A 21,010-nucleotide genomic window follows, 5' to 3' on the forward strand; every position below is an offset into this window, starting at 1 on the left:
AATAGCTTAAATGTCTATTACTTTAGATTACACTTTTCACTGCATGTTCTGGTGAACGTACTGAAGTCTACAGCTCTCTCTTAATACCTATTAATATAGTTCAAGACAACTTTTAGATAAGGTACCAGCAATGCTTTTTAAAAATCTAGACTGTTCTAGTTTAAATGCTTTTCACACTGAATGAACGGACACCAAAGCTGTTGTGAATAACACACACATGCATGTTGCTACTGTCACAACATTCACTTCTGAGTCTGCTTATTCTTTTGATTGGAATCCGAAAAAAATGTTTATGGCTGATTCAGTTTGTCATTTGCTCTTTTCCCCTCCAGCAGCTCCAAGATGAGTTGTGCCACTTCCACACTGTTTTTATGCTAAACTTCTCCTCAGACACAAAGAATGGGGTAACAGAGCCCACATCTTCAAATTAATTTGTTCTCCTTTTATTTCCAAAAAGGGCCCATTTGCGGAGCATCATAAGCCCTTTAAATAGTTTGCACATCTGGTAGTCACCTATAAACTTCACTTTTACCTCCACTGGGATTTAAAATTCAATAGTTTTCTTATCCTAGGTACAGGGAAATACTATTAGTGACACTTTAATTGCATTCTCTTTACAAACTGCTTTATGCTCTTTTTTTTAACTTAATTACCTTGCTTCATGCAGGTTCACATCAAATCTTTAGCACCACTTTACTACTTCCCTGCTTTATGTCTGTTTTGCACATTAAATACAAATTGTCATTTGCAACTTGTTTTGGTTTACTTGCTTAATTTTAGCTTCATTATCAGGAATCAGCTAAGACATTCCTAATAGCTCCCCAAAACCCTCATCAAACGTTGTTTTGTTTCAAAGAATGGGTAAACTTACACACTTAGTTCTGCAAAACTAATAATTTTTTCATCACCAAAATAACTTCTTGTTTGCCTAAGAACTGCTGAGAACTACAGCATCAGTTCCAAATTTTGTAAATATGCACTAACTGAAATATGTTTCCATTTCATTGTTACTAACTACAAACTGTAGTGTAGTTGAAGTAGTATAAGGTCTGACTATTGCAGAGCCTTCTGGCTTTCAGCTACTGAAATCTTCAAGTGGATCACATCACCTACACATGAACTGGAAGTAAAGGGCTAATTGTAACACTATGACTTTCATGATGCATTGCAAAGTTGACTCCTTTTCATTTTTATGTCATCTTTGAGCTAGTGTATCAGAAGTCAGTAAGTAAATTTTAAAGGGACACTTGTGATTTGTCCTGGAACTTCAAGAAATTATTACTCTGTGGTTTCTCTTTATGAAGACCATAAATAGATTTTTAAGAGAAAATGCAGATGTGTATAGATGGAAAACATGCTGTTGGCAATAATAGTACTACACTTCCTATAACCTAGCCTCAGACTTTTCAAGGTACAACACTTGTCAGGCACAGAAGTTATGTTTCTACCTTTAAAGCAGCACATATACTAAGGCTAGATTTAGGGAAAGAGCTGGACTGGTAATACACATTATTGCAGGAAATGGAAAGGCCTGTGAGAGTTTGCCTCCAGTGTTTCTGCCTCCAATATTCCCTTAAATCCTCCTCCAAGTTAAGATTGAAAGTTATTTTCTTTGCATGAGATGGAATTCTGTAACACACAAAACTATCCATCACTATAGCAGGTTGCTTGAACTCATTGACCACTCAAATTGTCTTGGAGAAAATCTGCTGGTTTCTATACATTGAGTTGCAAGGATAATATAGTACCTACGTTCTCAGAGCATAAACTTTGCTATTCCTTCTGCCAACCTTTCTCCCCAAGAGACTTTCCTATGATTAATGATAGTTGAACTAAGAAAAATGAATGTGAAACACAATAACGTCAAAGACTGGTGCAGATGCCACCCCCTCATCAGATGGGGAGCAGACTGGTGGATAATTAAGTCATGAAGCTACAAAACCTCCCCCTCAGCCTAACTTACATGCAGGAAGACTCCATAATAAATTCTACCTAGTGAGTTGTGCACTTCCTAAACAAGTGAACAAATACGAGCAACTAGCAAGTATACTCTAATTGTCTATATATAGGTCTGGAGAGACAATGGTTAAAGTGCTTGAATGATCTGAGGCTGGACAGAGGCTTTGATCAAGAGAAACTTGATGTTATATATGTGCCAAGATGGCAGACACAAGTAGAACATGGCGATGTTTACTCCTCATCAGTAGTATGGAAGAATAAATGCCCAAAGTTTCTTGTTTCAAGAATCTAAAGCGATGCAGAACTCAACAGCAGCTTCTGGAAAGCTCTGAACTAAAAGAGTTTTTAAGTTGACACAAAGAAAAGCTGGAACATCCAACCCACGGTGCCAGGGACAATGGTCAAGAACATGTGCTGCTTCAGAAGAGTCATACTGTGGGCCATTCAGATGATCAGCTCACATGCAGCAGTCTTAACTCAGCTTAAGCATCTTCTGTTGCAGGACAGTAATGCCCAAATCACCTCCAGCCAGAAGAATCTCATCCAGAGGGAGGTACTTCTTCCCCTTCCTCCCCTCCATCTGCCCTCTTTTTTGTTTCAAATAGATATATGAAAAAAACTGCCATTACCTCAATAACTGTAGGTAAAAGTCACCAAAACCTTCCCTGGGTGAGAGGAAGAGGTAGGACAGCTTAGAATAAAGCTAGCAAGAACGGTCATAACAGAGTAGAAACACTGATAAATAGGTAACTCAGGGCATAAACAGAATAGGATTTTTAGGGCTGTCTCATAAGAGGTTTGCATCAGATCACTGAAGTGGTTTCCTATTTGTCAAACAGCGAAATATCACAGCATATTTTTTTACTCCCACATATCTACTACTTAATGGGCAACATTTCACAGGCAGTCTTGCTCTATCCAAACGTACTAGCAACTCTGAAATTGAAGCAGCTGTTCTGCAAGGAGTAGGAAATAGGTTAGGGATATAATTTTTATAAGACTGCTCATCTTTTGACAGGAATGCTTTTCCCCAAGGAACTAGTCATTTACATGAAAAACTTGGACATAATGGAGTCAAATAGATTTCTGTAATACCGGTAACTTTGAATCCCCTGGCAAATCCCTACTCAGTCCTATTTTTCGTGCTTTTCCCGTACAGATTTATATTCTAGCTCCCCTTAAAGATGAAAAAAGATTCTGAATAGAGAAGACAGTTAAAGACAAAATACTTAAATCAATAAAATGTGTTCTTTGTGGCTGTTTTACTGATGGAAGCTATCTGTTCCTTCTCCCCTTAACCTCAACACCCAGAAGAAATTTCAAAGCATAGCAAAGATAAAGACTGTGTGACAGGAGCCTAACCACAGCTGACAATCAACCAAAACTGTAAGTTAAATAAATACAGCAGGCTGGGGGGAAAAAGATCTTATTCCTTTGTAGGTAAAGAGATCCCTCTACTGGTTTTAAGTGATATTGCAAGGGCAGCAATTTCTACATCTACACACTATATTTAATTAAGTCCTTATTCAGTAATTAGGACAAAATATAAACTAAAGAAGTACAAGCTCATTTGATCTTTTATGTTATTTAAGGTAGAAAGAGGCTAAGTTTTAACTGAAAACTATCAGCCTTTGCAACCAGGCAGGAGGAGTCTACCCATCATGCAGGTGCTGCCCTTAGGAAAGAAAAATCTGCATGGCAAGAAAGGAGAGAAGTACTTAATGTCTGCACTCAGCAGAACATGCATCCTTTTTTCAAAAGGAAGAAAAGAGTAAGCCCAGTTATTCACTTTATTGCATGAAGTGTGCATGTTGGAAGAAGAGCCTATCTAGACATCTACCCTCATTTCAAGAAAGCCCTAAAGAGAATATTAAGTAAAATTAAGGAACAGATACACCTTTTTTCTTATATATATATAGCAAGTTGTGGTTTGGGGATTTTACAAGCAAAAATTGCTATTAGTTATACAGCCCTTACAGTGACCAAGCTATGACACTGAAAAGCAAGCTGAAGTTTCAGGCTGCAACAACAGGCTTCTTACTCTTGCACTGCATTAGAACTTACGTATACTGCAATTTAAGACAAAGGGGACATGTAACATGGTAAATACGGCAGAAATAATACATACATTCTGTGTCAGGCATGTTCAGACTGCAATCAGAAAATTGAAGCAAACAGCTACCATTTACTGCGTATAAAGGCTAAGCATTTTAGCTATGATTTAACCAAGGCTATCAAAGTAAGATTTAAAAAATACTTTTCTGCGCAGACTAAGTGCCAGAATTTTCCTTGGTCTTCCTGGCCACGTTCTTCTGAACACTGAGCAAATACATTTGCCTTTCCAAAAAAGCATCAGTTGAAAATTCAAATTTGTTAGAAAAGGATATGGTAGTAACAAGCAAACATAGTATTTCTAAACCTAATGAAATGAAGGAAAAAAAAAATGATAATAACATTAATGGTTTTGTCACTTCTGTTCTTCTGCAGCTGTGCTTCATCCAGCTCCTTCTCCATTTTCTCTCTTTCTAAATTCAGATCATTTAGCTCTTGATCAGTCCTTTTAATCCTCCGTTGCAGTTTACGGTTCTCAGCATCCTTTGTGAGGTTTTCAGAACGCAGCTCTGCCAATAGGGTCTCTTTTTCCATCAGGAGGGCTTGATAATCCTCAGCACCCTGAAACATAAAGCAGCAGTCAAAGCCTATACAGGTACTTCGTACAACCTGCAAGTTTTACTGCTGTTACTTTCCCCACATGTATTCTTTCTACCACTTTAAATTTCTGGTACCAAAATCCAGTGAAATGAGTTACCCAAATAACATGGCAACATTATAAAAATTGTCTCAGGTATCCTACATAACAAAGCTTTCAGTGACATCTAACATAAAACAAAGTCTTAGATAAGTAAGAATTAGATGAAGGCTGGTGTGCAAAGGAATCCACAGCACAAATGAGACTGTATTATTATTGGTTCCCAAAGCTCTCATTACATAAAATCTCTATCTGGGGGTCAGTTTGAATCCAGACTAGGCCAGGAAGTTATCAAATCATACACATATATTGCATATAAAATAGCAAGTGTGATTTCTTCCTTATCACATTATGTTCCAACAGGCCTCCTGAAAGTTCACAACACAGGTGGCAGGAGCTGAGGTTATGATCTGCTCACAGAGAACTGCCCTCAACTCAAGTTTGTAGCTAAGGAGCAGAGTAATGAGGAGGAAGGCCTGCCCTGTCACACACTGTGCAATATGGGTTCTGTGGGTAGGAAGAATTAGTTGCACATTTTTTAAACCCAGAACTCAAAAGTAATCAAGCTCAAAAACAAAAGGGTTAAAAAATTAGACTAATATTTCATAAAGCTGTACTTGTGTGGTATTAAACAGCAAAAAAAACACTACAATTTCACACAGAGGACAAAGTGGCTCAGAAACAACACAGGACATACTTGTACACGTAAATTCTGGTTTATGTGAAATAAACCTCTTTTGGAAAAAAAAAATGGAGGTGCTTTATGAGAACTAAACACTGCTATTTCAATTAGATACTGAAATCAAAACCCAATACAGTTACAAAGCTTAGGTAAACACTGCAGAAGCAAACACATCAACCTCTTCTATTTCCACTGATTTGAGAGCAAATGATGAACAATTACCCTAATGGGAGTCGTTACTGCCATTAATACTAATTACTGAAAGTAGCAAGTCTACCTTTCACTAGGCTTCTGTTTAAGATTAGCTGGTACACATGATGTGGTCAGTTTTAAAAGAGAATTTTTTACTTCCTCCTGTTTTACATATTACACATAGGTTACCATCACAGTCTTCTCTCCCTTGCACATACAAAAGTAAGTGAAACTGATGTTGCAGCAAGATGTCTTTTTTAAACAGTGGCTTGACATTGATTATATAAAGAAATACAAATACAAACAAGTATCTCAAGTCCTTTTTTTAACTCTGCTGATGTGGAAGGGTGAACTGTTACTGCAGTTTTTGAAGAACAACAAACATTTGATTCAGAGAACTCAATATAATCTCAATTCCAAACGTAATTGCACCTTTATCTTCAACTCATTGTGCTTCTACATATTTCTTACTTAGTTCTCAGTTGTTACAGAAGAAGAAAATGAACCAAGAAGTCTGATATCCTAAGATCCAATCATTTAAACAATTACCTTGGGCAAAATTTGTTACATAAAAAATAAACATTCAAAAAAAAACCAATTCTTTGAACTACTTTCCAATCCTTTACTTTCAAAGGCATAAAGTAATATATGTTATGTGGAAATACAGAGAAGGAAGGTGCAGGGAAAGGGAAAGCCACATTAACCGCTTGCTTACCTTGAATTTTTGGATGTGTGCTTGATGAGTTGCCTCTCTTGCCTTAGCCAACAAAGCATTGAGAGCTTCAATTTCAGAAGCAAGTTCTTCATTCTTTAAGTAAAGTAAAATGAACACCACATAGAAAGTTATTTTCAAGGGATGGCGACTCAGTAATAGCCATCCCACCACCTCATTATCCATCCAGCCAACTACGCAAAACAAAGATTTTTTAAGAACAAAAGCATCAAATACATCATAATAAATCTCACATAAAGAAACTCTTGCCTCACACCCTAGTCACTAGACTGCCTATCACTCAAGTTAACCACTTCCCTTTATTACATAAAATTCGAATTTCGTCTGACACTGACCTACTATTTCACCTTTTTTTATGACAGCTCTACTTACTCAACAACAAAAAAAATACTTCTCATACCTTTTAAGTGGCTCTCAGAGCTGATAAACAGCAGTGTTTAAATGAAATCATTTTTCCTCTAAGTTCTTAAGGGAGAAAGCATCAGTTAAATACCTTTTTCCTCCCCCCTCCAGCTGAAGGCCCAAAGCTATAGATAACAAAGAGAACTGCTTACATGCATGACAGGAGCAATTTAGAATCTACTAGAAGCTTCCTAAACGGTTAAAGGGAGAGAAAACAATCCCTGACACACACACATCATGCACATACATTCAGCAATGGATCTAAAAACCAGCAAGATCATAGCCATCATACCTCTTTTTCCTTTGCTTTTAGTGCAACAGTTAGCCCTTGAATGGTTTTATCCCTTTTCAAGCCATTCTTCTTTTCAACAGCAAGCTCATTTTCTCTCTCTTGCAACTCTTCTTCTAGAGACTAAATTAGATTATGTGCAAGTTGCATTAACTTCTTACTAAGAGATGCTGTAGCAGCAGATTAATAAGTATAGTCTGTAAGTTCTTATATCTTATAATTCAAATTACTAATATTAAATACATCCCAAATGCAAGTCATCATCTTAAAGATAAGCCTGGAATAATAGTAAAAGAAACCTAATCATGTGCTGGCCATGAGTACCAGCCATAGAGCTTTAATATTTAATGAGAGTGCCTTTCAGCTACACTGAGAATTGCTTCAAAAACAAGGGGCTCCTTCCTGCCACCTAAAAAAAAGAATTAACCATAGGAGTTGCTTTACTACTATTCTAGCCAAGACTTCTCCATATTTATGAACGTTATGAATGTATAACAGAAGATATCCCAGCACACAGTGCATGCAGCAAAAAAATACAGAAAGACAACTAGGATTTACCTGGATTTTTTTTCCAAAAGAATTTCTCTCATTTTTAAGTTCCATCTTAATAGCCTATAAAAAGAAAACAGGTACACTGATTCTAAACACAGAAGCAACACATTAAGCATTAAAACTAAAAAAAAACTCTGAGGAAAAACACTCCATATGTGTCTCAGAACTGCACTACAGTCAGCATTTAGGCAGGAATGCATAGTTGCTTCCTGGTAGCCTATAGATGTATCTGGGCACAGTATGAAAGAAAACAGTGTTCTTCAATGAGAGACAGGACAATTCTACTTGGTAAGCTAATAAGAGTGCATTTTTATGAGACTTAGCTATGTCAGCAGGATCCTTTTAACACAGGAGATTTTAATTAGCGCTTTTCTTTGGGGAAGATTGGTTTTTAAAGAGGAATAATCCTACATGAAAATGGAGCTGTGCACCAAACACATTCAACTTCCTTCCTCTAGCACTATAGCCCAAAAGGATGATACAGTCTATTCACTTGCTTTGAAATGATTAAAGATGACTCTGCTTTCACCTTGACACAAAATAATCTTGTGAATCTAGGATAGTTCTTCATTGATTTCACTCCAGTAAGACCCAGAAGTGAAGTTTTAATTCAGTTCAGTTGAAGAAAGCTCACATCTATTCCTGACAGAAACAAAAAGGTGTTTCTGTGCTGTTATGAAGTCCCAAAACAAAAGAGATGAATCTTTCTCAGAAGCACAACAGCCTCCATAATTTCTTTTTTTCTTTCCGTTTTGTTAGTGTGAGTAACAAATGGAAAAGCAAACAACCAGGTAATGCAAGGCTTCAGACTTATTCCTGCCTTTAAGCTGTCAAGGTATCTGTTTTCCTCTTAAAGAGACAATAGAAATACAATTACGATTCTTGGAACTTTTTGTAAGCTAACTGCAATGCTTTCACTTTATTTCATGACAATTTTTTTAACACTTATCTCCTTTAATAAAGCTTATTCTCCAAATAAGACTACAGAAATATCTTCCTAAAACGAACTCTCAGGTCACACTCTTAACTTACAGTACTGTAATAGTTCTGACATCTGCTGGTGGGGATCCAGTAACATTTAGCTTTTTTTAAAAATACAAACTTCTGTAAAGCAATTACACAGTATCTATGATAAAACAACTATAAAGTAGAGGGAAATGATCTCTCTTTGAAAGAATGATAAGCATGGCTGGTAACAATGAATACTGGCTGCCAAAACACAGTATAAACAGTGAATGTTTAGGGGATGAAGAAGGGAGAAAGGAATAACTGTGGAGAAGGATTTTGTATTATTAAGTCACTCACACACTGCCATGCTCAAAAACTTGAGAATCCCAGACCAGGTGAGATTTACTCTGTATAACAGTTGAAACAGTTTCCTCACCTCTATCTCACTATCTTTTTCATGTCTCAAAGCAATGGTAAGTTCTTCAATTTTTTCTGCTAAGTTCCCATCGCCAGGTCCACTCTGAGAGTTTTCTTCTTCAAGATGTTGAATTACAGCTTCTTTACTTTTCAAAGACAGATTCAGTTGCTCTATAAGTCTACAATTATAAGATTTTTTCATATTAATCTTGCATGATCTACCAGCAACTCTACAGTTATTGCAGTACATCTTACAGGCAGCTTTCCTAGCTGAAGACTCCAGACAATACTTGTAAAACTTGAGGAAGCCTTTCTTTCCACAACCCCCTCCTCCTCCAGAGAAACTAGAAAAGCTGCCATCCACTTGAAGCAAGCAACAAACAAGTTTGAGCTATCTGCAAAGCACTCATTTTTCCTTTCCTCCAGAACTATTTTAAACATAAATGCTTAAACCTTCAACATTTTGTTCCCTTTATCCTATACACAAAAGCTTATCAATGCATTCCACTTCCTAGCACACATCATTACGTACCATTATGAAGGGGTTCCTCAGGTACCATCACTTGTATTTGTGGCTAAAGTTGATCCTAGTTCCACACAACCCCCTCAGAATTAGCTCATGGCTACCTCCATCAGTCAGATACACATCTCAGCACCTCTAATCTTTAAACCAATTAAAATCAGTGCTACCATTTTTTGACAGACGTAAGGGTTATACCTGAAAACTTTCTGGCATAAGATGCCAGCTGTGATCTCCTTAGTGTTTTGCAACCCAGATGGTGAAAGGATCTTTTTAATACAGCATGAACTCCCTATGTGCTACTCTCAGACAAGTTTAAAGTGTTGCACGTTAGTACTTTGTTCACTTCAAGGAGTCAAATGCCTTCTTCCATCAGCACCGTTTTTCTGATCCTGCAAATACTTAGATATGTCAGCATAAACTGATAGGAAATCCTGCCAGTACAGATCACCAGAAGAGTTCCTTACTCCATGCAGCCTTCATTTCAGTGATTCAGTACTGACAATTTCTTCCCACACCTGAAGCACTGTTTTCACACAAGCTCTAGAGCTGGAAACTGAAGTACATCAGAAAGGGATTGCTTTTGTAACACACTCCTTCAGCTCATATCACTCAGGAGAGCAACCGTGTACACAGAGAGGTCTAAGAGACTGAAAGAGGACAGGGAAGATAAAGGGAAAGGGAACAAGACTGCCTAACAGCCAAGTTACAATCACTGCAGTATCATTTAATGTGCAGTAAGAACGATTTCATCAAATTATGATACTGCAGGAGTTCAGATTGGCAGTTTTCAATCTGTATGTTTACATAAAAGCTGTCTGAAAAACACTACAAACCTTGCTTTGGTCCAACTGTATTATTAAATTGATAAATGAAAGCCTCAGGCCAACATACCTTACCGTTACCAGGGCAGACCAATTACGCAGTGAATCAGAAGCTAACTTCAGGGTTCAGTCAGAAAAGGACAGGAAAGGATACTCCAAAGCATTACAAATTATAACATTCTTCTCATTTCCTCCCCAGGCTTACATACCCAAGCTATCAAAACTTTACTAGGTTAACGAGACACGTATTTTATCCTAAATGTATTTAAAAAACAAATAAAATCAGTTCTCCAAGTGTTGAGATCTGACTGTACACATCTCTCTGTCTGAAGAACAACTCAAGCACCTTTTCAACTACCTGCCAAACAAAGCAAAACCAATGCTATGCAAAGCATAATCAAAGCCATAAAGCTCAAACATTTTCCTTTTCCCATTAGATTTTTACCAACCTCAACAGATACACCAAGACTGAAGTGCATGAAAACACTATGAAAGCTGCAAGTGAACACAGATATAAGAGTGAATCTCTACTTAAGCACTGGCACAAAAGCAGGAAGCAGAAGGTAAGACAGCAGTTACAAAAAAAGCTTTAAAGCAGGACACCATGTCACATGCACATTGATTCTGTTACACTTTCAGACATCTTTTAAAGATTTTGCTGTCATGCAACATGTAAACTGGTTGCTGCACTCATTTACAAGCTAATAGGATGTCTAGTAATACTCATCTATCTCAGGGAAGGATCAAATCATTACAGTCTATACCCATGCTGACTCTTTGCACTTCAACAGTAAAAGAACTTCTACATGGTTAGAAATATCACCAGCAAGTGTTCTGACCTGTCCTTCTCAGCTCCTGAAATCATATCCAGATCCTTTGCAGGAGCATTTGTAAGTGAAGAAAGTCTCTGCTCAGCAACAATTCTCAATGCTTTCTCCTTCTCTGCCATTGCAATGGCTTTCTCCACCTCTTCTTGGGCAGCCTTAAGATTCTGTAGTTAAAATAATTTAAAAGAAGATCATTTTGATGCCTACAAGAACAAAATGCTCACAGAAGTTTTTCATGCACTGAAGAGTCTTTACCAAACACACACTAATTATCTCAAGCGCTTTGCAAACACTTCTTGAAAATACAGACATGAAAAGTTCAGGTTAATCAATTTTCTGTGGTACATAAAGATGGGAAGTTCATTTCAAAGTAGCAAATCAAATTCCCTACCCAACAACAGAAACAAGTGCCCCTGTGCTATGGCTTTCGATTTAGCTATGATAATATGCTTTAAAATAATTCAACTCTACCCCACTATCCTCCCACCACTGTAAGAAACAGACGGAAATTAAAGAAATTAAAGGAGGTTTTATTCAATCAGGGATAAAAATCAATATTCACAGCCTCACTGTAGCTAACTGGAACTCCAAGATGATTGATTAAGCATTGATAAAGTTATGTTTCCTTTGGACAACAACAGAAATAGAGGAAACACCCAGATGTTCCAGTTAACTTCTAGTGATCCGGCTCACTGGGCCGGGGAACAAAAAGCCACCAACAAAACAAAAATGCACAAAAGCAGCCTGTCATATAACATTTGTTTCAGATCTTCATTTTTCTGCGGTAAGCTTCCCTGCTGTGCTCACTGAGTTTTGCTTTCTACGATCTATCAGCCTCCCTGAAGCCTAACAAGTAATCCCCTCCCCTCCAAAGATGATCTCTTGAGGAATGGGGTGTGAAGAAAAAACCCTTCTCCACTAGAATTCACTGCTCCTCTCTCCTCCCTATCAGCACTTGTCTTTCAGTCAAAAATTCCAATGGAAATCCATACCTGGATCTGTGTAGCTATACAGCATTACATGAGCAAGAGACTAATACTGCTCTGCAGTATTTACATTCACCAGCATAATAAAATTCATGTCAGAGGCCAACCCTACCTTCAGGCTACAGAAAATATTATAGCACTGTGAGATAATATCTGCTACTCTACACGTCAGATTTAGGAAATGTCAGTCTGATCAATCATTTTGTTTTACAGTAAGTAATTTGGGATATTTCCTACCTCAGCAATAGCACAAGAAATGCTTTGAGAAACCCAGTTCTGCTAAAGAAAAGGTCGTGGTGAATCCCCATAGCTCAGCTCTGAAGGAGCTCATTGCTTAATCTGATATAAAATAGCATTATGAGACTGCTACCAATATCTTCTATGACCAAATCATTCTTTAGAGACAGAAAAGCAAACACTGGAGCTTATCCTTGTCCTATTTATTTACTCACAAAAGAGCACCAGATCTCTATTCTCTCAAAAGATGCAGTTACATAATCCTTTACCTAAGTATACCCACTCAGTGATGCAAAACAATTATGAGTTTATTTATAGAGCTTAAACATTTCCAGCACAGGCCATTCAATATCTGATTTGTTCTTTACAAGGAAGAAAAGTCTCCTTGCTTCTGAGGAAGCATGTTATTCATACAGAGAATTCTTTTCCTTGTGGTGCCTATACACTACAAAACAAGAAAAACACGAAGCAATTCCCCTGTTAAGATATCAGCAATGGCTCAGAAATAAATACAGGAATAAACTGTGTCAACTACATGACAGGAGCTCTTACAGAGTGGTTTCAGCTATTTGTGAAGCTGAGACCTTACCAGAAAAAGTGTCCAAAATGCAGCCCCTCTTCCTCTAAACAGAGATTGCAGCTCTGGAAACAAAGCTCTCACTGGAACTCAAGACTTAAAGGTCTGTTATGAACATATCCAAATAGCATCCAAAGGTAGGAATTTCCTGAAGAATTGCTATCCTCCTATTCAGTGCTTTAAGAGTAGCTAATGGTACTTTCCCTTTCACTGTTTGTTTTGGTTTTCCCCTCTTTTCTTCTCCTCCTGCATTTGCACTAGCTATTTCTCCATGAAAGCTGAAGCAATTTTGAAAATACAGACCTATCACAGTATCAAATCTCAGATAATAGTACAAAATACAGATATCTAACTATTCATTCTGTTTTAGGCACTCACCTCCTCCAGAAGGTTTATTCTGCCAGTCAAGATTCCTTCCATTTCTTGTAACTTCTTTTGTGCCTCCTCTTTCACACGCTGTATTTCAGCATCACCACCCTGGGCCAGGCTTTCAACTGCCTTTCTGAAAGGCCATAATATATAATCGAAATCCCATTGCATATCAAAATAGAAAATGTTTTAGTGAAAGCAGCTGATAGATTACAGAGAAGTTTCTTCTATCTTTATCTGTACCTGCTTGTCACTGTAAGGCGAAAATACAAACATCTACACAGTACGTAACAATTTTGGTGGTATAGTCTCTGCTTGATGTACAAGCCTTGTCACAATGAATGAGCACACAAAGAAAAATAGTTACTATTTCTTGCATATTTTTAAAGCTTTCAAGTAAAGTATCAAGCCTCCAATAGAGCTGTGTTACCTACAAGCAACAACACTGGAATAAACTGAAGATGCGTAGCTGCAGATACCTCTCCTAATCACTTTGTTAGTAATTAGTAATTCCTTACCAGCTCCTTCTTCTCTCATACTTCCTCACTAAGCAAAGGATGAGCACTTGTTTATGATTTCACTCTAAATTCCGTGTTCTATTATGAACTCACACAAGGTTCCATTCAAAGTCCAGTGAAACTTTCTTACAGCTACAAATGAAAATTAATCAGGTCTGCAGGATCTACTTGGAACTCCAAACTACTGAAAAAAATAATTAGCAACAACTCAATGCCACGTAATGTCAGCCACAAAGAAAATTTCATTGCAACTGAGGCCTGTGTAGCAGTCATTAGCTGTCACTGCCAGCTTGGATTCATTTTGAAACTGATATCTAGAAGGAAACAACTCTACAGGGAGTTATTATACAAGCTATGCTAATAGGAATGCTAACCCGTTCTCAACCAGGGAGTTGCATTTATCTGAAAAAAATATTTACTTCATTCCACTGCATAAGTTACTCTGTGACAACATCATTGCGTGTAAGAACAAAAATGTCAATCCAGCATCACAAGGGACAATTTCTAGAAAAACTTTAAAATACTAAACACTAAAATGCTACGTTGCACTCCTCGTGTTCCAGAAGCATCAGGAAAAAACACATACAAACAGAAGCAAGAATTTGGAAGTCTTAAATAACACACAGTTTTAATATACTGGTACTTACGAGGCCTTGATGAGGAGTTTCTCTCTCTCTTGCAGATCACGCTTCAGACTTTCTATCTCAACTTTCAGCTCGATGTTCTAGAACATAAGAATGAAAGCATCTGCAGAGAACTCAGAGGTCACCATATAGATTAGTTTTGCTTAGAACAGCAAATAAACTATCACAGGGATAAGATCAGCATAGCAATTTCAACTTATGAAAGCACATTTTACAAGGGTCAAGCATTTAGGACCACTGTATTCAAGCAAGTTTATGCACATATGTGTATGCTGAGCTATAATGGGAAGTGGTGCAAATCAACTTGGGAGTTACTAGAGCTTGGAAGCTATAATTTCTAGTGATATTCTTTTTAAAGTCTGGTTATACCAATTATTGAGGCTTTTAATCATTTTAAAATGATTTTCTTCCAGCCTGGGAAAACACATCGTACAAGAACTGCCTGGCACACAAGTTGACAGAATTTTCAATATGTTAGCCATTACGAGACAAGCCAGAATACAGTAGAAGACCAGAATAGACCAATTAACAATATTCAGTTGAAACCATGACCTAGCTAGGCAGTTATGCACTTAACTACTGTGACAACCACCAAGAAAAACTAAAGTTTCCATTCCATTACAGAGGAGACTAAAAATGCCACTGCATTACCAAAATGAATGCCTTGTAGAATGCAGACAAAAAAGTAAATGCTTGTCCCATGAATGCATAGACTCAAATCCTTCGTCAAACTTAAATAAGAAAACCAAGCCTCACCTTCTCTTCTATAAACTTAGAAAGGAACCAAACAGATGAATTCCTGATTTAGAGGTACGTAGAGCAATAATTCAAGAAGCTATACACAACCCAAATACAACTACATCTACATGCTTCAGAAGGAACTGCTCCACATAGACTGGAAAGGTTGCTTCTTTGACAAGCAGGCTGCCACAGAGCTGGTGAAATATCATTAAAGAACTGCTAGAAAGGAAGCAGACTCCTCCAGTGAACAGTCAGAGGTCAGAATAGGATAGTCATACTGAGAGTTCCAGCTGAGAGATTCAGGAGTAAAACAGGCAGCTTTCCCATTAAACAAACTCTTCAGAGATGCATAATTATCTTATGATATTCTAAGCACATACAATTTTGTACATATCTTCTGTGGGACCATCAAACTTCTGCTGTATTCGCATTTCCTGGAAGTATATACGAAGCTTCAGGTTGAAGTTCTCTTTTTTCAGATCAGAGATTTGCTGTGAAAGAAAGAAAAGGAGCCAACTACATCAGGAGTTTCAAATCAAGGAAAACAAACAGCGAGAACTGCATCCACTTAGTTTTGCTCTCCACTGTGAAAGACAATTACTGAGATAGAATCCAACCAACATGGTGAGACATGCATGTGTGTGCATACATATGTTTATTTTTAGTCCTTAAAACTCTGATACTTTGGCACTGAAATCATAATTATAGAAGAGTATTGTTTAATAAGCATAGCATGCTGTCACACAGTGCTCTTAGTTCCTCTAAGAACTAAAACATTGTCTGACTTCATAAGAAAACCCAAAAGAATATTTACAGACTAAAAAAAGGACTTTTTTCCCACTCTACAGAGTTTAAGCAAAATCTGAAGAGATATGTTGAAACAGAAGTATTTCCTCAGGGATGGGAGCATCATTCATGGGAGGAAAAGCCACAGGCACACAAGGCAGCAGAGCCAAACCAACTACCAATAAAATCTTTATCCACTCCTATAAGTTTCATAGCACTTTTTTTTTTCTTTTCAAAGAATAACGGCTTCTCCTACATGTCCTTCAGGACTTATGATTTTTGCACTAGCAGAAGCAGTAACACAGTTGATGGTTTCATTAAAAAGAGTTTCCCTCTGAAATGGTTTAAGAGGCCAAGAATAAAACATTCATTCAAATAAGCCTCGTGACCCCTGTCAGATGCTCTCAGCAAAAGGAAATCTAATATGCTACAGAGCTCCTAATAAAACATTTATGTAGGCTTTTCCAGAACAGCATAGTACCACTTGTAAAAATTATTATCAATGCAATTTTTATAATACTCAGCTTGTGTAAGCCTAGGAAGACTCATTTCTGTATCTCCTCTCACCACTTCCATTCACATTCTATTCCAGTGTAGCAATCTCTGCCTAGCAAGGTGCCCCTTTATTATCCACAAGCAAGCATCAGCCAAGCAACAAGAAATCCAGAGGACTGTAACAGCTCTGTGGCCCATCCACACATCCTGCAGCAGCTGTCTTCAGCAGCAGCAGCAATGCAAAGATTAATTCCTTCCCTCCTTTTTGTATCCCTACGCTTCCAACCCAATGACCACAAACAGCAACATCAACTGTAACTGCAGAAGTGGTGACTGCTTAAAGCACACCTCCTGAGGATCACGAGGCATCTGGAGGAACTGGAAGGAGTATTCAGCATTCGGATGGATGTGAGCATTAAGATAATGCAACTTCGTGTTCTGAATCACCTCACAGAGTGCTGCTCAAAACTGAAGTCCTTGTTTGGAATAAACAAAAATTAATGATTTCTTCAGGGAAGCAAGGCTGTAGAGTTGTCTTTCACATCTTACTCAGCTTTACTCCCGAAAATTGAGCACTGTTTGCAACAAATGTGAGCACACCTTGCAGTTCTATTTGTTTTTAAAGCCATCAGAAAAATATTCAGAAAAAGCCCAAGCATCAAAGAGTGAAGTTATAAGAGCTGGACTTCTGCTACGCTTCATATCACTACAGATCTGAGCTTAAAAAAAAAAAAACACAAACAAAACAATTTCAGATCTCAGCGTTCCTTAACCCTATTCTCATGCATTTCTGTGGCAACAGAATTAAACCAAAAAGCTTAAGCATACTGAACCATTAGAAATGAAAGGCAAGCAAACATACTGTACCATTAGAAATGAAGAAGTGAAATAAGTGTTCCCTCTGACATTCAGTTCCCTCGAGCAAAGTGAATTTGAGCAGGTAACAACTAAAAGTTATAGCTTAATAAAAAGCAACCAATAAAATATGAACAAGTTCACATTGCAAAGGAACCTTCATGACAACTCTCTTGCCTTCCTTCTGCACTTACAGACCCACTCTTAACACCTTTATACATTGTCATGTCTGTACTTAAGAACAAAAGAGAAGAAACAGTAAAGACTTCACGAAAACAGAGGGAAATGTAATACACTGCATGGAAAATTACACACCACAGACACCATGGCAGCAAATACCACTTCCCCAGCTCAGCTCAGCTCCTCTCCAAGTCTGCACAGAGCCATTTTTATGCAAAGCAGCATCTGTCAACAGGAGCTGTGGTTTCACGCACAGTTTTTGCCAGCAGAGGCCATTTTACAAGACAGCACAATTCTGAATGGGTTTAGGAAGACAATAACAATAAATAAATAAAAATAAAGCCACACACACAAAAATACAAAGAACCACATACAGACAATTACTAAGTACCCTAACTTGCTACCAATAACTCTACTCATGAGCATCTAATAAATCATAACAAGGTCCTCAATTAATGAAGTCTTTCATTTTTGCCCATGTAATCATATTTGAAGTCACTGGCGTTTTCCCCTTCTCCAGGACACATCATAAACACCTCCAGGATTATCTGCCTTTGTACATTCCCCAGATCTTAACATAAAAGGGACCTCTCCCACATAGGTCCACCCATTGCCCCCTTTAAAGGGTCAACACATCCATCCTGGTCTCTCCAAACCACAAGGCAAGTTCTTCCACTCTTTCCTTCCAAATTCTTTCCCACTCTTCCTTCATTTTCTTCTCACGGCCTGAGCAAACATAGCCCAAAGATCAGCAAATGCATATATGTGTATGTACACACACACACACACACACACACACACACACATCTCCAGGCAGGAGCTATCAGGAATCGTATCTGCCTTTAACATGTTAACTCAGATTTGTTTTAAGGCAGGATAAGAGCAGGCTTATGATGTCAGTCCAAGCACATCTAACAGCTTCTAGATGCTAAGTAAACAGTACAAGGACAAAAAAGTGAATGCTCCCTTTCTCACATTTAGCCTTCCAGCTACCTGCAATCTCAAAAAGAGCAGAAACTCCAGTGTACTTAATTACCCTTTACTACATTTTTCTGCCATTACTTTAAGAGATTTTTGAGCATTCTGGTACTGTTAGCAAGCACAAAGACCTCCAAGAAATCCCACAGCTTAGCTTAACAGAAGGGGTCTGTACACACCAGGAAGTCTTTCCTCTTCCATACGAGGCCCAGGCTGACATAGCTCATCTCTAATACATCTCAGCAATACAGACCACGGGCCAGAGACAAAAGGCACGACATCAATTCTTCTGCCTGCTCCAAAAGGAAAACAGAACTCCTCCATCACACATAACCAACAACAGATTTTTCCTTCTACAACATTTTCTCTTGTGAAAATGGATGCTGCTGAGAGTAAACCATTTGCAGAATGAATATTCTACACTGAGGTCTTATGCAGTAAGACAAAGTACAAGACTTTAAGCACATACTAATGCCAAAGCAGAGTCCTACCCCAGACAATATTCCAAAATAAAAGGAAGTGAACTAGAAACAGTAAGAAACGTTATTTACTGAGACTTTCCAAAACAAGCCTTAACTCCTAAACAAAGAGCACAGCTCTCTCCTCAGAGGAAAATAAGAAAAACTGAAAGAGTTCAGACAAAAAGCTCATTTCAGACTTAGCAGTGCAACAAAGGGTAACAGTGGCAGTAAGAAGCACACTAAAAACCACCAACATGTGACACATCCTGTAGACAGCAAGCCACAAGATGTAAAGCAATCATAAAAACTTGAGCTAAACGACATAAAAAATTCTACGGAAGTGTTGTCCTGCTGTACCCAAACAGAGTCACTCAGCAGCCATAAACAATTAGCTCGTAACTTAAACAGTTTATTCAATGCAGTTGACACTTTAAAAGCATCTGATGATTTCCTCTGTATTCCAGTAAGCACCAAAACCAGTTTTATTTACAGCACTGTCACAAGGATAGAAGACCTTTCACAACAAAGGCTTGTCCATAAGCGCACAAGACACCACGCAACAGTCAGCGAACACAAAATCCTACAAGGTATAAATGAAGATAAGTTTGATGCTTCCTTGAAATACAAGGAATCAATTGCAGACTTGCAAACTACGCTCTCATGTTTCCGGCGATTGCATCCACTTCTGAGCAGATGGTGCCAATTTCTGTTTCACAACTTAAGAGCAGCAGCTGGCTAGTCTGCCTTACAGCAATATTTTGCCTTCAGTTTCGAAGGCAGAGAGATGGAAATTGACAGCACAAATAGCTACAGATCACACCTGTGACATAAACAAAATGCCCAATCCACAGCCAGCATATCAGAATTACCTCAGACATAACTCTGTCACTAAGTTTTACATTAAAAGCCTGCTTACATTTTCATAGTCCTTCATGGTCCGAGCTCTGATTGGTGAGACTGTGTCTTCTGCCACATCTGGTAATCCTGGACATTGAAGAGACAGAACGAGTTCAGACAGAGGAATCCAAGATAGGTTTCACTCTGGAAACACTGAGTTTTAGTATTACCTTCCAGTCACAGTCAGGATTTCTTTCTGCTCCCGATATCTGGTCTATCAAAACTTCTGAATTTTGAACTTTTAAATCAAGAGGTACATCAAAGTTAAGCTGTACAAGAGGCACTTCTAAACACAAGCCTTCAGAGCATCTGCAACAGGCTTCAGTATCAGAATGAAGTCCTATTAAGCTATTAGAAGCCGGAAACGACCAGCATCAGTATTCCTTCTGAACACGTATGTATTTAAACTGCTTGCATGCATGCTCTGCAACAACTGCTGCTTAACAGGGCTGCATAATCCTTTTCATTCAAAGCCCCCATGAGAGTAAACTTAATGAAAATAGCAAGATTGTATACAGCTCAGAGCACTCGGGTTATCTGAAGTACAAAAGGCATCTGTGGCCTTAGGCTATCACCCACGTGAATTCAAACACTTCATTAAAGTACTTTCAAAGTCATCGCGTAACCAGCCTTTAAAGCATCCCAGGCAATACCAGCAAGCTGTTTTTAACTCTTGATATTCTAATTAACAATCACAAAACTGCATCCCTCGAGCCCAGGCCGAGTACGGTCACATTATTTGGCAGCAGCACCACTGCTCGCTTTTGGCAGCAAGGAGGTCCTGCTGAGCCTGGCTCAGCCTGCATTCCCTGCTTCTGCACAGCAAAGCGAGCCGGGTCACAGCGCTGGATGCCGGCGGGAACAAAGGCAAACCAGAAACACGCGCCTTGGGCTCGCAGAGCAGAACAAAGAACGGCCAGCCTGACCAGCAGTGCCTCTCAGTACAGCACCTTTCAGCCATTTTATCTCAAAAGAAGCTTTCTGCGTTCCTATCAACCAGCCTGAAGGACGCCGAACGTAACGACACCTCGTCGTTTAGAGAAGCAGATCTAACGACAGCTTCCGTTCAGCACGGGGGGAAAGTTCTCAAGGTGGGAGCAGACGAAAAGTGAGGCGCTGGGTCCATCTGTTCAGGCAGACAGGGAGCCGGGCAGCCCCACACAGCCAGCGCGCAGCGCCCGTCACCGCCCCC

The 21,010-nt window shown here is 38.5% G+C and overlaps 1 protein-coding gene and 1 long non-coding RNA gene across 6 annotated transcripts in view; one reads left to right on the top strand and one right to left on the bottom strand.

Moving 5' to 3' along the window:
• The window catches only part of CDK5RAP2 (CDK5 regulatory subunit associated protein 2), a 73,011-nt gene that overhangs the window by 51,602 nt on the left and 399 nt on the right, over positions 1-21,010 (bottom strand). For 2 of the 4 annotated variants that reach the window (XM_031601594.2, XM_031601593.2), the window contains exons 3-12: positions 19,838-19,905; positions 15,547-15,657; positions 14,429-14,505; positions 13,273-13,396; positions 11,107-11,258; positions 8,943-9,102; positions 7,565-7,618; positions 7,010-7,129; positions 6,298-6,390; positions 4,414-4,632 (exon numbers count right to left, since the gene is read on the bottom strand). In XM_031601594.2, the coding sequence (XP_031457454.2) occupies positions 4,414-4,632; positions 6,298-6,390; positions 7,010-7,129; positions 7,565-7,618; positions 8,943-9,102; positions 11,107-11,258; positions 13,273-13,396; positions 14,429-14,505; positions 15,547-15,657; positions 19,838-19,905 (1,178 nt within the window). Of the gene's footprint in view, positions 1-4,413; positions 4,633-6,297; positions 6,391-7,009; positions 7,130-7,564; positions 7,619-8,942; positions 9,103-11,106; positions 11,259-13,272; positions 13,397-13,781; positions 13,909-14,428; positions 14,506-15,546; positions 15,658-19,837; positions 19,906-19,988; positions 20,981-21,010 lie in introns of those variants that run through there. The other 2 variants (XM_090121441.1, XM_031601595.2) reach the window with 2 other exon arrangements.
• Positions 13,880-19,821, top strand: LOC116234185 (uncharacterized). 2 transcript variants are annotated; one of them, XR_016458915.1, is made up of 4 exons: positions 13,880-13,934; positions 14,839-15,235; positions 15,646-15,790; positions 16,015-19,821. It is a non-coding gene; the product is annotated as an uncharacterized LOC116234185 (long non-coding RNA). The 2 variants fall into 2 exon arrangements; XR_016458914.1 differs by lacking the exon at positions 13,880-13,934 and having other exon boundaries at positions 14,552-15,235.

The sequence above is a fragment of the Phasianus colchicus genome, chromosome 19, assembly GCF_987193195.1.
Source record: "Phasianus colchicus chromosome 19, bPhaCol1.hap1.1, whole genome shotgun sequence".
Lineage (NCBI taxonomy): Eukaryota > Metazoa > Chordata > Aves > Galliformes > Phasianidae > Phasianus > Phasianus colchicus.